The 16,397-nt window shown below is 36.8% G+C and overlaps 1 protein-coding gene across 1 annotated transcript in view; it reads right to left on the reverse strand.

The window, feature by feature from the left end:
• LOC139721660 (WD repeat-containing protein 19-like) overlaps nt 1-16,397 on the reverse strand; it is a 43,058-nt gene that overhangs the window by 14,933 nt on the left and 11,728 nt on the right. Inside the window, exons 9-18 of the mRNA XM_071632988.1 lie at nt 14,679-14,793; nt 13,894-13,929; nt 7,355-7,461; nt 6,841-6,846; nt 3,990-4,112; nt 2,979-3,128; nt 2,093-2,240; nt 1,425-1,591; nt 918-1,053; nt 271-332 (exon numbers count right to left, since the gene is read on the reverse strand). Of these exons, the coding sequence (XP_071489089.1) occupies nt 271-332; nt 918-1,053; nt 1,425-1,591; nt 2,093-2,240; nt 2,979-3,128; nt 3,990-4,112; nt 6,841-6,846; nt 7,355-7,461; nt 13,894-13,929; nt 14,679-14,793 (1,050 nt within the window). The remainder of the gene's footprint in view (nt 1-270; nt 333-917; nt 1,054-1,424; nt 1,592-2,092; nt 2,241-2,978; nt 3,129-3,989; nt 4,113-6,840; nt 6,847-7,354; nt 7,462-13,893; nt 13,930-14,678; nt 14,794-16,397) is intronic.

The following is a 16,397-nucleotide window of genomic DNA, read 5'->3' on the forward strand; positions in this document are numbered from 1 at the left end:
CATTAGTGCTTTTGCTCAGTTGCACAGCATTCAGTTGATATCAAAGATGCATGATATCAACACCTTCAGAGAATACTGTGTTGAAATAGAAATGCTATTAAATACATCTCACTTTCAATCTTAAACTTTTGATGTGGATACATCTTATACTTGAAAGCAGATTGTTTGCACAATATCGTCTCCTTACAATCTACTTAAATACTTGGTTGAAATTACAATTCAGTAAATCATGAACAAAGAAATCCACAAACCATTGACTTTTGCACTTACCAAAATCTTCTGCAGTGATAACACCATCCCTGCTTCCCCAATATGTCTGTACACTCTGAGAGCTGGTAGGCAAATCAAAACAAATGAAACAAGTCAATCACACAGGACAAAGCAAAACTAATATTCACCTACACATGAGATTTGATATGCGTGAAGAAAAAGTGGTCATGACTGTCACAAAGATTAGTGATGCCATGGGGTTGCCATAGAGATGTCGTGGAGATGCCATGGAGACAGGGCTCAATGAATGCATCTACATGAATGAATGTGATTGATTGTATGCGGCATCAAAGTGGAAGTCCTAGCTGTTTATTGTGATAAACAAACAAGTTGTGCACAAGGGATGGGAATAACAAAATAGCAAGATATAATTATGTTCAGGGAGGTTCCAAAGAGCAATCAAGGAGATACTTGAGTTTTACATGCATTTCAGTCAGCAAATATGACTTCAAAATCAGAGATGCATTTATTTTTTCTTGTCAAGACATGAAGAAATATCTCAGCAAGCAGGGAGCCTCCTGGAGAATCAAGGAGACTTGGCAGCTCTATTATCATTTTATTGAGAAACACAAAACAAAAGTTAGATTTCAGGTCTACATTTACGACAGCTAGGTTATGCTGGGCGATCCATGCTGAGACGGACTCACCAAACTCCAGCTCGGAGTGTGTGATGGCATCCTTCGCCAGGTCCAGCCAGGCCTCCTTGCTGTTGAGAAGCTGACACAGCGTCCAGGCCTCCTTGTACTGATGGAGGAGGATGCTCTTCTGGAGGGCTGACCGGAGCTGGAGAGAAGGAAATATATGTTTGTGTATAACAATCTATATATCAATCTATCTATCCATCTATCTCTCTGTACATATACATCCATATACATACAGAAAATAAGTATGTGTGTGTTTAACAATCTATCTATCTCTACATAGATGCATCGACATGTAGTCAAACCTACCTTAGTGGCCACCTGTCTATTACGGCCACCTGCCATATACAGCCACTAGCCCCCAGGAAACATGCTGAAACTCTCTCACTACAAGCACCAATTGCACAAAGATTTGCAAACAGACAGACAGATGGAGAGGCAAACGTACAAACAGACACACACAGACACGAACAAACACAATAATAATGGAAGGAATTGGTTGTTAGGCCTTACCGTTGATGGTGGGAGATCTTGCGGCCGCTCCAGGAAGTTGTGTGTGCTGAGCTGTAGCCCCTGGGTCTTGCCGCTCTGTGTCTGACACATCAGCTCTCCGTTGTGCAGCATCAGCGGCTGCTGGGCAAATGGCAACTTGGTTGTTCCCACCAGGATAACTGCTGGACCTACACACGGAATGGAAAGAAAACATGATTACTCACATATTTCATGGAACACCAGACAAATGATAAGAGTACATCATAGTTTGTTTGTTTGTTTGTTTTTACTTTTGGGGATTGCTGATTTTGGCTGTAGCCCATTCTGTTCAAATATTCATTACAACATCATAGATAGTGCCTAGTAAAGTAATCGCTGCATACTGGTACTCTGTGGTTGTATTACTTTAATTTTGGATTACGGTTTAAAAAGTATTAAGTGCCCCTGCTTAGTTGAAACGGATTATCCCTGATTGCAGTTTGGCTCTTGTGAGACACAAACTTGCTCCAAAGAAAGAAAAAAATCCCAAAAGATGTGCAATATTCCCTCCTTTAGAGTGTTTCTACAATACTGGTGTGTTCGCACACACAATCAGACATTGTGCACTGTTTACACCAATTCAAACAGACAGAACACTGGCCCTGAATACAAATGACTATATATAGGCATGGAGGCACCTGTAAACTTACCATTGACAGTTTCTCTTGAGTAGAGGTATGTGTAGACCTTCTCCTCATCGTAGGCCACAAAGACTCCCTTGTAGTTGAAGCCATTCTCCCATAGCACGTTCTTGATTGTTGGTGAGAAGTTTGGGATCTCCAATGTCTGGTCATTCACCTGGTCGGGAAATGATGATGGAGATGGTCATAAATAGCTGTCATGGTGACCGTGATGATGATGATAATGATGATATTGATAGTGGTGACAACAATAATACTAACAAAAAATAGTAAAAGGCTACTGCACTTGTTCTTATCACACAAAACAAAACTGTACAGATATTGTATGTGACTACCCAGCTTAAAACCCCACAAAGAGTTGCAGAGTTGGATTCTCGGTAATGGACCAAAATATGTCCTCTGGGATGACCAACTCAAATATTCAAAGTTTGTCTTGTCTGGAACAGTAATCTTTTTTCTACCTACTGTCACAATTTTGGCTGCTTAAAACAAAACAGACAAGTGCTGCTTTCACTGGGAAATAGAATATGTTTTCATTGATACTCCTGCACAGCACGCCTGAATGACCCTGATCTTTAAATCCTCTTTTCTCCAATTTCTATATAACTGCACCTTCTAAATCTCTCTCTCTTTAATCACTTTTTGAATGGGTTAGAAAGGTCCAATTTTAACAAGTTATAAATCATTTTAAAACTTAGAGCTTACCCTATTAAACTATGTGGAACGGTGGAAATTCATAATTTTGGCCTACTTTTTGTGGGTTTTGAGCTCGGCGGTCAAATATGTAGATGCTCTCCACTTTCTCATTTCTTTAATATGCTATAAAATCTGAATTTGACATTTGACTATCCTCTGACTTGTAGCACAAACCAATCACTGGAGGCGAGGAACTCACAGGATTGTAGACGAAGCCATCACTCTTGTCATCAATGAAGACAAGACGAGTGCCACTCGGGTCGGAGAAGAGGCGTCTGATGCCCACCAGGTGCCGGAACTCATTCACAAACTGCCAGTCCTCGATGAAGAAGTACATGAGCTCCCCGTTCTGTAAGAAAAGACCAGGGTCTCACTTCATAAAAGATGTTTATGATAGCATGTCTTGCTCAAAACGGCAACTTTTTGAAGCAACAGCCAATCAGGAAGCAGGGTTCTTGTCATAACCATGACACTATGCCATTGTAGCAAAAGTTGCTATCAAAGCAACTCTGTGTGACATGGAAGCCAGGTGACCTTCTATCACAGGTATCAAAATGATTGCTGGCTTTTTAGCTCATAGTTTCCAAGAGATGGTAACCTTTGCAGCCTTGATACATAGCATATCCACTCACCAGGAGCTCATGGGTTAATCTACAATATAAACTACGTACCACAGACAATTGGCTTAATACTTCTCTGGATCCCTATAATATGCACTACTGCACTGGCACAGTACCATAACATTTTACTGTCTTGTGTAGTTTTGCAGTGTTTTGTGCTCTAAAATATAGTAGAATGAAATACAATGAGTGTTTGATATGTATATATAATATACTGTATAAATGTATATAATATATAAGATACAATGAGTGTTTAATATGCTTTTCCAGTCAGGCTCAAAATGCTTTAAAAATTAGGAAGACGGAAATTTGACAAACACAGTTCAGAATAAGAAATGAATACATTTTTAACAAGTTTAAATCTATCACTGGACAAGTCACAGATAGAATAAGTCAGATACCGATTGTAATGTTAGCATTTCACTCATTACATTGCTTAAAATTGAAATAAAGTACTTTAAAGCACAGGGAAAAACAAATTGTGGAAGAAAGATAATTTTCATTGCAAAATAATATTTTCTTGTTCAGGATGAGCAAAAAATGCACTAACTGCTGTACAGAAAACTAGTAAGCAGCTCTGAGTTTCTTACATTTGTGCCATAGATGAGAAAGTCTGCGGTGATGGTATGACATGTAATCTTGCTGGAGCTCTCTTTGTCAGGAAAGAGTCGTGTCTCACGGTCCTCATTATCTCCCGCTCCTTCCGACTCGATCTGAAACAGACAAGCCAAAAACAGTCATTGGGACAGGCACATGATTACATTCAAAAATATTTGTGTGTGTGTGTGTGTTTGTTCTTTTCAGATTCAGTTTCCTACTAAAATCTTGTTTCGTACATTTATATATCAATAAATGCTTTTAAAGTGTGATATCATCAACTTTGCTTTTGATCATTTTGTTTAACCTTACTTCCTTACCTCCGATTGTATGAACAGTGTATATCATATTTTCAATATTAATGTGTTCCTTAATATTGTAAAAGTGGAAACTTCCGTGGTGCACATTTCGCAAAACTAGAAACTAGCATGAAAATAAAAGCATGCAAATATTTTTGCTTGCTATACACACCACTATGTAATGTCTTGTATAAAACATACACAAATTCATCTTATTCCGCTCAGCACAAAAAATTACTCACACAAATGTATCCACTTCTACAGTACTTGTTTTACCATGTAATACTATTGTACCTCAAACCTGAAATATCTGATATTTGCAACATGGCTCACTAATGAAAACAGACCCATGCGCTCTGAATGTGAATATCCAGTTTTGCTTTCATACAAAACTAAATAAGCAAACGAATAAGTAATGAAGTAGAATGCACACCTCTGGCAATGCCAGACTTTAACACATTAATGCTTTATGCTTCAGATAGAGCTCGGTTGCTGGAGAACTCAGTAGGAGATTCTGTGTATGCCCAAAGCATTTTTAATTATACAAAGATCAAAATATGTTGATACTCTTTATTCTAATGTAGCAGAGGGAACTACAGAGTAGCTTTGAGCATGGAAGAATTTCTGTTGTTAAGGTAAAGCTACAAGCAGCTAGTAGCACTTGTTTTCTTTGCACACAGCGTGAGAAAAGAATAGAAAACGTTGAGTTCAAAAAGATCAACAGTAAGAGAATGTATATAATGCTTTAAAAACACACAGGAGTAGGACAGAAAATTCGGCAAGGCTAAAAGAGAAAAAGAACAAGACAGAGAGAGATCAAGCTTATATGCAGAACAACCAATCTCATGGAGTATCAATGAATGAAGAGAAATCTAGGCATCAAACTGGACATGAAGAAAACACTGACAAGCAGCATGCATCACCAACGAAAATAATAGAGATAAGTGGTTTCAAACACCATCTATGCATTAGAAACTGAATCCTGTCAGCAACATTAGTTACCATGCTGCACACAGTGTCAATGGTATATATAGGTGACAGTGCCCAAAGGGTTACGGCAAAATTAACTCCTCCTTGTTTACCGGTAGTTGCCTTTACACCTATGGAAAGTTTAGTGGCCTAGAAATAATGGAGTACAAAATACTTGGCATACAAATATGTGCTATCTCTCAAGCAAAATGAAAGCATGTATAGCACAGAGTTAATGAAAAAATAATAACAAGATAACATTTAAAAAAAAGGCATTACTGATACAAAACAATATCACTAGTCTCCTTCCAGAAGTTTTCAAAAAACTGATTTTTGTTTTCTCTTTCTCATAAAGTGTGCATTTCATCCACATTGTTTTATATACATTCAATAATGTCCATCTTGATCGCATGTGACAATGTCTCTTTCCAACGTGGATGCTAATGGAAGGAAAGTCTTGAAAATCAGTACTATGAGGTGTGTTTCATTTTCTTTCTTTTTATTAATCGATGAAATTATAGTTTGAATTTATGATTAAGTTTTCTTTTAACTAGAATATGATGCAGATATTACTTCAGTAATTCTCAAGTAAATATGAATTTATTGAAATTCTGCACAGTACAGAGTAGCTCAGAAATGCCATCGTATGGAAGAAATTAAAGCTTCTTTATATTAGGAAAGCTGGCATATGAAAGGCATGAAATTCAGGCAAAGACACAAAAACAAAACCATGTAAAAAATTGAAAACTTCCTCAGTGTATAGACAAGAGCACAGCATATTATCATGCATCTAATATTGAAAGTACCTTAGAGATGCATAATATACACACGTAATCTAAACACTAAAAGATAAACTATTGATAATATTACATAGAAGGTGTTGTCCCTGTCAAAAGAGTATCTAATGGCTTGATGCTTTGTTGACTCTGTTTTCAAATAGATGTTACTAAAATATAGACATGCAAAGAATGGAAGGTCTGTTTCTGTGGTATTGTACAGTCTTATCACCCAAAGTACCCCTAGCTACACAAAAGTCTACTTTAATGTAATTTGAATGTTACCAGGTTACTTACTACAGAAGAATACATCACATCATATGATTGTTATAAGAAATGGTCAGTACTGAGAACTTCTAGTACCACTGCATGAAATATTTCATCTCAAATGAATCAGATGAATACTTTATCTAATTAGTTTTTTATGGTCCCATGGTAAAATGGAAAATCAATTTCAGAAGAAAGATGAAAAGAGTAAAACCTGAGGAATTATGTCCACAGCATTTTCTAGTACAATGCAGATGTTACATCTAGTAACCTTGTATTGTAGCCCCCCCCCCCCCCCCCCCCCACCCCCCCACCCCCACCTTGACACAAAAACAGGAGAAATTTTGTCATTACAAGGGACCGGGGGAGTATGGCACATTCATATCAATAATTAGAAGACTCAGAGAAGCAGCAATATTGATCACACATTTTCTGTAGATTCATTAATTTCCTTTCTCATTAAACTGTCTACAATCTAAACTACTGCATAACTGACACATCACTGGCTGGCAATATAAGAAGAATATTATTACCTGAATCTGTAAAAGGAGAAGGAAACAGACAAACAAAAAGAAATGTCAAACTTATATATACTTGAAATTATGTTTTCTTTGTTAACCTACTCATGTTTCTTCTTTGATTTTCAGTTTGAAACAGCAATTCATCATGTAGACTGTTATACAGCTGAAATGGTCTAGTTAATATTACGGGAATCCATATTATATTTTTGCAATACAGGAAAATTGGTCATAAATGAAGTACAAAAAAAAACAGTATATGTTTCCTCTGCATCATACAGGCACACTCTAAAAACATCAATTCACTTTAAGTCTCAAGCTAGGATACCCATAAAAATTGGTTCTTTCCTGAAATAAGACCCATTTCATTGTAGGAAATATTCAGGTACTTTCACAAAAGAAACTGAAAGTCATCAACGGTATACATATCATGCCTAGCACAAATTTGACTTCACATATGTCATAGATGTGAGATATGAAATATTAGGAACATGTGAAAACAAGCTGGATTTAGTACATAATTTCTCACCAGGTGTAGCTGGACCTTATTCTCAAAGGCCACGGCGGCATAGTCTGCGTTCAGACACATGCTCTGGATGGTTCCCAGGTATTCCCGATCCTTCAGCTTCTCGGGCCCTAGGAGAGGCAGAAGAACAGAAAGAGATGATCACCACTAGGTACAATGAAAATCACTTACAAACAAACGACACTGAGGAGAAGATGATCAGTTATGATAAAGTCATCATATGAACACAAAGACAAAGATTGACTGATATGATCTTATGAATTAAAAGATGATCAAGTCTTCATTGGCATCTTTTTAAATTGGTAATTATAAAACAGGAGACCCCTTTTAGAAAATACTTACCACACAAGAGAGTTCTTCATTTTCTTTGAGAAGCAGTAATTAAATGCACAGCGATGTAAAAACATATCATTACTCTTTCCCTTGGGTTTATATGAAGCATTGATTGCCACATGTTTTTGAAGGCATCAATAGAGATTAGGAACAATAAACATCTGTATTGATCAAACTTGGAGCATATATATCAGACATTTGAATCCTACCCTCCTTTGCTTAAAGTAAAGGTGGACAGTCATTATGAACTTGTTATAACAGATGTCGTTTTCCATAGTAAATGATAAATGACAAATATATTTTGATTTGGATGTCTTTGACACATTCAACAGAGGTTAGCACGGTCTAATATTAAAGCGATCAGTACAATACAAAGAGAAGTAGTTGATCGAATCATATGAAACCCCAAGAAGTCAAGTTTCCATCAACTACTACGTACCCACTTTTGTGTGTGTTTGCGTGAGAGAGAGAGAGAGAGAGAAAGGAGGGGGGGGGGGGGGAGATGGCTATGCAATTGACTAAATTCGTTGTCCCCAGTCAAGTTAAATTACTATAAACTTTCCAATCAACTGCACTCAAAGACTGGCACGAGAATCACTAGTGCCAAAGTTTAGATAAACCCATCCTCACAGTTCTGTGATGAGAATGTGAAAGTCTTCTACAAGCCTATGAGAAACTTGAAGTGATTATAATCCTGTAATATAATGATTGCAGCTTTGGAAACATGAATTTAAATCTGCAGTATATTTCAGACATACATTCTCAGTTGAGATTCGAATGAAACTTTTTTGCTTTTTGGTTTGTTTGTTTAAGACCTCTTATGATTTTATGCAAATTAATTGTATATGTAAAATTTGTGACATTCATGGAAACATGATATCATACAGATACAAAAACAAGTTTAAAGGGGAAAAAAGTTTGTTCTGATTATTCATAAAGTGACTGCTAATGGAGACAAATAACAGTATGACAAAAATGAAAAATGGTTAATGATACAAAGACTGTACTGGTTACAAATTTGATATCTGAAAAGATGTGCATTACTTCATTGTGAAATGTTAGCCTTCAAGTTGAGAACAAGTTTTGCAAAAATGGCTCGATTTTGTTTGAAAAGCTGGTGGAAAGGAAATCAGAGGCTCATACAAAATGGACAAAAGACAGATGTCCCTTCCTGTGAAATCATTTGCATAATATGTGGAATGATGGCTTGCCTTATATCAAACTGACAATGAAAATAGAGCTACACTAAAGCTGTTTAAACAAGCCTGCCAATGTAATGAGCATGATACGGGAGCTGAGAGTCAAGTGACTCAAAATGACTATCTACTGACCAGGAAGGTGGATGGCGACTGTTTCTCCCTGCTACTGACCATGGTTAGGGCTTTGAAGATGTGCTACTTAAGGTATGTTTATCCCCAGTGGCAGAGTGGTATTGTGGGGTCACATTTTACAATATCACAAGTTTTTATAACAACTTAATATAATACCAATAGCCACAACAACTGCCAATAAATTATCTGAACTTTTGCTGGTTGCCATGGTGCGTCCCTGAGACTTTAGACAGTGTTTACAACTTTATGGTTTCTTGTGAAGATGTTGACCATCGCGGTGAATACTATGACGAAAGGGGAACAAATTAATCACTTGTCTCACGAAGAAAATTGTAGTGAGGTGAACGACGTTTCGCCGTCCCGATTCCGTTGGTTGCCGTCCCGATTCGGCGGTTCGGGAATGGCAACCAACGGACGCAGGATGGCGCACTACCCGGCCCGTCCCAGGGGACGGCGTGCTGCCAACTAGGTCCGCATGAACGCTGTAAACAGCGGTCACAGGATGGTGCACTGCCCGACCCAGCCACGATAGCGGCGTGCCCACCATCACGTCCACATACATGCTATCACCTGCGTGCATGCACCACCGTGTCTTATTGTACCTGACGAAGCTCAGCAGTAGCGAGCGAAACATCATACACCTCACGATTTTCTTCGCAAGACAAGTGATTAATTTGTTCCCCTATCGTCATAACTTTATGGTTTGTTTGTTTGTTTATTTTTTTTTTGGGGGGGGGGGGTTGTGCCACTCAAAGCACACATAGGGTTAATCGCAAATTTCTTACATTTTAAATCTACTTTATGATGGCCTGCATGGTAAGCTGATCATGAAACCCGCTACAACTTATAAAACATTCAGAGTGGTGATGGAAAAGCCTAACATGGACAACACATCTGTTTTCAACAAGCAAAAGCCTTTAAAACCTTTCAGGTAACATTGGTAACATTTTATACCCTTGCTACATTTTACAATAATTCGAGCATTAAGCATTTAAAAGCAAAATCCTATCACAAATCTGACCAGCACCTTTCGAGAAACACTACACACTTTGGCACAACAAAAAAACAACTTGAACACACCAAGATACGACTACCCGCTTCACATGTTACATCTGACTTTGAATCAACAACATACCAAACCAGACAGAAGGGTATCATGTGCCAAAGAGAAAATACTTCCTGAAGGGACCGCTACTTTGGAGGTCTCACACAAACACAAACACACACAAACTTCTCAAAAAAAACATCATCAGAATCACTTGTGCAAACAACCAAAAAAAAAAAAAAAAATCCCTGAAATGCATGTTCACTGTAAAATAAAAAATTATGTTATACTGAAGACACTGAAAATGTCTGTACCAATAACATGTAACTGAAAGGCAACAAGAGGTGCAAAGACAGACCACAAACCCCCAAGAGTAGATACGTAAAAGAGTCATAATCAAATACATTCGCTGCACGTAAATGGTTGCCAATTTGCAAATCATCAAAGGATGGGGGTGACTATAATATGAAAATAGTTTAATTTTGGCAAAGAGGACAAACAGATCTCATGGCATTTAGACCCAACAGTCAGTTCAGGTCACTTCACATAAATTTCAAACGTCAGAAAAACACCATACAAAGAACATTTTCCTGATATTTTGATGATGAGACCCGGGGATGTACAACAACTTCAAAGCATTGTTGCATCTGACTTTCACAGGGGCCTAAAGGCATTGAAAGATAACTTTTACAAATTACTGTAAAACCAGAAATTTTTGGCTGGATTTTAATTTTGCACATTTTATGAGTGCCAAGATTCACGAATCAAAATGCACATGCAAGTTCTTGGCCCCGTCTTATAAAGACATGTGATTGATTCAAATCAATCACAACTATACGATTGAATGCAAATCCATCTTATAAAAAAGTTATGATTGAAATTAAGACGTAAAACTGCAATCAATCAATCACAGGTTGCGATTGATTGCAGCTTTCAAGAGATTTGTGATTGATTGATTTCTATCACAAGTTTAGACAGGGCCCTTGTCTACACTAGAATGCACTGGATTCCAGTAGCAATTCGGGAAAATTTCATGCCACCAAGAAGACCGTTGGCTCCAATTCATGAAAATTTCATGCCACAAATATTTCTTGCTTTACAGTACCCAACCCCCCCCCCCCCCCCACACACACACACACTGATTAAATGAGTTTAAAAAGGGATAACTTTCACATGGAACTACTGAAATCCATGGTCTTGTGCCACTCCAGCTGAAACTTTGATAGAAATAGGGAAGGTTCAGTCAGACAGGCTACTGCCTTTCCTCAAATGAACACAAGAGAGTTTCTTCGAATAAACTATGCATGATGCCAAGGAAACTTGCTATAACCACCATCAAATGACACACACCCATTCCAAGTGTGAATACACTGCAGCATAATCACCCTCACTATTAAAACAAACATGACTCCAGAACAGTTCCAACGGAAATAGGGAAAGCTGTATAAACCAACTTCCACGCAAATGCTTGTGTTTGTGTGGGTGTGTAGCTGTGTGTGTGTGTGTGTGTGTGTGTGTGTGTGTGTGTGTGTGTGTGTGTGAGTGCTCACAAACTTTAAAACTTTGTATGGTTTCTACTCACAAACTTGGGTCATGGAGACCACATGAAATACTGGAAATGTATTTGAGTTATCTTTGAGGGGGTAAAAGAAATGGAAAATGAAAGTTGACATCAGCAAGGGATATGGTAATTAGTAATGAAAAACACAATTGTGTTAAATTATGTGATTGTCTATATCTCTTAGAGAGATAACGGTCAAAATTTCAAACATATTTGCTCACAGCAGCCGTGCCCTAAGGTCCCCATTGTGGATACACCTTTTGAATAGCTTTGCATTTATTACCTCTATAGATAATAGGACAATGCAATATAACTTGTTTGTATTGCTTCTGAATCTATAGAAAAATTTTGAATTGTCCACAATTTGGGCTGTGGCTTTCTCTACTATACTTCATACAGTGTATTTGTACTCCTTCTGATGAAATTTGCTTGAGAACACTTGAAGCATTGTAGAATAGCTAGATGAATGGAAGGATGGACAACCTAAAAAACATGTTGTTATATCTGGTATCCTCAGTGCGGAGGTCAGGTTGCTGCATCAGGGCCCCGTTTTATCAAAAGATATAATCGATTTTAAATTTCCTTACCACACAGGCTGCCATAGACTTATGATAGAAATCAACTATATAAACAATTATAACTCTTCATAAAACGCTTGATCAGGGATGTCATCATTCTTTTAAAAGTACTTCTTAATAAACTGGCTGGCCAGTATGCAATGTCCTTTGCATGGATATATAGCAAGGTGCTACATAACTTTTTATCATCACTTGCGCGGTCAGGCAAGCATATTTTTGAATTGTTGCAGAACACGTGCCCAAACATGAATTTTACTTGTCCGTAAGAAAGTCCAGAAATGTAAGAAAGTGAAAACGAAAATCATTTGTAAGTCAAAGGCTTAATAAATCGCAATCATTTAAATAAACAGTACATGCATTCACACACTTAAACACAGTAGAGTGACAAACTTTGTTTGATTGGGTGGTGGTGGTGGGCAAGAATTTTCTGCCATTGTTCCAAAAGACTTGCCCAAACTTAATTTTCACTTGCCCTGGGCAATCGGGCAAGTGCTTATGTAGCACCCTGATATAGTAAGAGTATTTCATACACAAGCAGTATTAACTGTGCTGAAAAAAAATGCCTTGTAAGTAGCTTCCAACAGGAACTGCCCCACTGTTGTTAAAATCAGGTACCGTATTCAGGCAATGCTCAGTTTTGTGCTCATCTCTCTTAAAGCTTTTTTTCTTTCTTTTCTTTTAATCAGGTTTCATTTTCCCTTTTGCTCTGCTTCAACAGGTGAGCTCATAATGTTGTAGTATCAAATATAAATACCATGCAACTTCGAGGTCCAGTTTACCTTTGGGAGCAGTGATTTTAAAAATGTTCAAGATATCACATTTGATGCATATGTGTAGGTCAGTTGTAACACAAAACTTCCCACCATATAAAATGTTTGCAATAAAGCTTAAAATATAAGGAGATATTACTACATGTATTTTTCTCATTAAACCATAACTGTAGACTGTTTAGTCTGGAAACATTTTTATTATAACTACTGTTCACATTTTGTATATTTAACAATACTTAACATCAATTATACTGGTTCAAACTTTTACATTGGTTTTTTCTATCCCTTACTCACATTTTAGAACTATTTTGAAGCACTAATACTGGGTTTTGTTTCATCTGCAAAATGGTAAATTATGCCTTTAAGAGTGAATTCCAGTTGTCTAGACAAATGGGAATGAGTTTTTGTTGCATTGGTTCCAATAAGACACCAACAACTTCAAGGAATACCTTTTCCTTGCTGCAAATGCTGATAAATGATACATTTTTAGAAGCTACAAATCTTGACTGTTTGAAAACAATTAATTGTTGAGCTCTGACTATGACTCATTTAATAAACATAAATTGTAATGAGCACAGTGTATGTAGTATACAAGTGAAGGCATGAACATCAGCATGAAATGAGGAATATATGCAGAAGTACATACAGGCAAGAGAAGGCATACATTTGAGCATACATGTACATGTATGTAGCATTCATGTAAAAAGCACCTTAAAGATTGAAATCTAGTTTACTCTGAGAAGAATGACTATAACTGCATAATAGAAATGTTTAATGCAGTTAGTATACATTAGGGTATGGGAACTGGAAATAGAAGGGGTGGGGCAGAAATTGGTTAAAGCAGCAAGGATGTTGATATTGCTTCTTATGGTAATGAAATGACAATACATAGTGTAATAATAAAGTGACGTGTTACGAACTTACACCATCCTTTCTGCGGGCTCTGTAAACTGTAATAATCTGCATATATACATAAGGTAAGCTTGTGAGAAATATTCCACTCCCCACATATATATTTGCAAATAACATTTGTGATTGTGTTCAAATACTGTTCTATGTTGGTGTACTGTTAAATGACCCCTATTTGCTTCATCTAATAATACCTAAAAAATAACTTTGGGTACACTTTTCTTTAGATGTGTTCACCTCCATCTCAGAGCTAATATCAATGTCTGTTGAAAACTTTAGGAAAAGTGCATAGTACACTAAATGCACCAACTCCAACCAACTTTTGGATATATTTACTGTAAAAGTGGAAATTTTCACTGTCTTGAAATTTTCGCACATTTCGCGCAACCAGAAACTAGGCGCTAAAATACAAGCAGTCGAATATTTTTGCTTGCCATATGTTCCAATAATTGATGTCCTGATTCCGCGGAATTAAAAACTCTTCTTACCCATTTGATCATGAAAAATTAGTCGCATGAAAATATCCACTTCAAGTTTACAGTAATAGCATCAGTCAAATAGACGATTCAAGCGTTTTTTTTTTTTTTTTTTAAATAAATGGTTGTTCTTGTTCTTATTGTGTTCATCAGTCACCTTAAGAGCTGTGCAAATGTCTGCTTTGAAGTACACAAAGTGTGATGCAGATAAAAACACACAGGCAATATTCTTTGATGACAAAGGAAATTCTGAAGAAGTTTAGAGAAGACTGAAATGTGGATAATAAAATCAGTAAAAGAGTGTGTCAGCATTCAGATACCTACCCTTGTCGCTGAGCACATAAAACCACGCCCGGTTATTCATGCCGGCTGCCAGATGGTAGGGTCCAAGAGCAACAAACGTGGGCTCCACCTCAATGCCGATGGGAATAGCTGGTTCCTGAGGCAAAAAGAAAAGTTCTTCAAGTAAATGACTTCAATATTCCAATCAGGATGATACCTAGAGATTTTGTTCTACTAGTTGAGAATTCACTTGATTGGGAGGATTACACTTTAGAAGAACATGTATGTTCTCCTAAAGACTTCCTCAAATAAATTCAAACAAGTCAATAGAATATAAAATACTTTATCAGATCCTTTTCGTCTGTGGCTAATCTGATGTCACTTATGAAAGCTGTGATTATAAAATGTAACCATGGCAACAGTTATGGGGGGTGCCATAGGCAAGTGTGATGGTAACTCCCTACAGTTTCTCCTCTGCATGCACATGTACCTCCTGAGAAAAAAAAAAGAAAAAAAAACTGGTATAATCCTGTGTCCTTTACTATCTCTTTCATATGCAAACTTACCACTGAATGCCTAATAGACAAAGACTGCTGTTACAGATTTAGTAGAGGGTAATAAGCTGACTTCAAAAAAAAAATGACCCAAAAAGATTTCACAAATCTCATTTATTTTTCAAGTTCATGTTGTTACAAAGCTATATATTCAATACTGTATGGTTATCCAGACCTACGTTTTCATATTAACTGACCCAAATTCAAATGCTTATGTGCTTCTTAGATGCATAGAAATTCTAAATTATGCAGTAATAAAATATGGTGTATTAGAGCATGCACTAGATAATCCTTCACAGATAGAACCTGAAATGCATTAATTATATTGTACAAGTCTAGTTTACGATGCAAAGAAAAATATTGCATTTAAAAAAAAAAATGCATTTTACTTGCAAGCAAATATAAAGAATGCAGAAGCACTAAGAGTGAGAATATTAAATGATCAATACCTATCATGAAATGCAGGATAACAGAGATAGAAATTATATAACCCAAAGACTCTTATATTCAGTGATTGAAAATGCATGCAACTACAAAATAATATCAAATAATATCATTGATCAAAATGAAAAGCAGCTGAGAAGGTTCTACCTATATTCCAAGATGCCATACATATTTTTTAATTCAAGATATATCAAAAGTAAAACTTTGAAGGCAATTAATGACAAAAGCTGATGGTCAGACTCACAAGTACATAATTATGGATGTGATTTCATGAGAACAACTTCTCATTTTTTAATCAGAAGGCAGATTTTGTAAAAATGGGTAAACTGAGTTCAGATTTATCGCCCATGAGGGGTAAACACGTAGGCACACGTTGAGAGTGACAAATACACAAGCAATGTATTCCTTAGATATGCGCACAGTGCAACCCGAATACTTATACCATTGCCCTGGAAATGACACCGCTGATTTCTTAATCATCAATTTGAACAAAAATGTATTTTACTGTACAATAATTGTATCTTTGGTAGTTTTGGGGATAACAGAGTAAGTATATTGAAATAAAAACCATACGACATAAACCTGGTATGAGAATAGCAAACATAATCAATGAACCAGACCAAATGCAGCTTGAAAGGAAAAACAAGATACAAACAAACAAGTGGGTAAAAACAGTTAAATATCCAGTAGACTCAAGTAGGTAATCAAAATTTAAAAGTATTTTAAATTGTGATAAAAACACACCCACAGTCCTTGTCTATAT

Source organism: Diadema antillarum, unplaced genomic scaffold (assembly GCF_040938485.1).
Source record: "Diadema antillarum isolate AM-2024a unplaced genomic scaffold, OU_Dant_1.0 scf00000146, whole genome shotgun sequence".
Lineage (NCBI taxonomy): Eukaryota > Metazoa > Echinodermata > Echinoidea > Diadematoida > Diadematidae > Diadema > Diadema antillarum.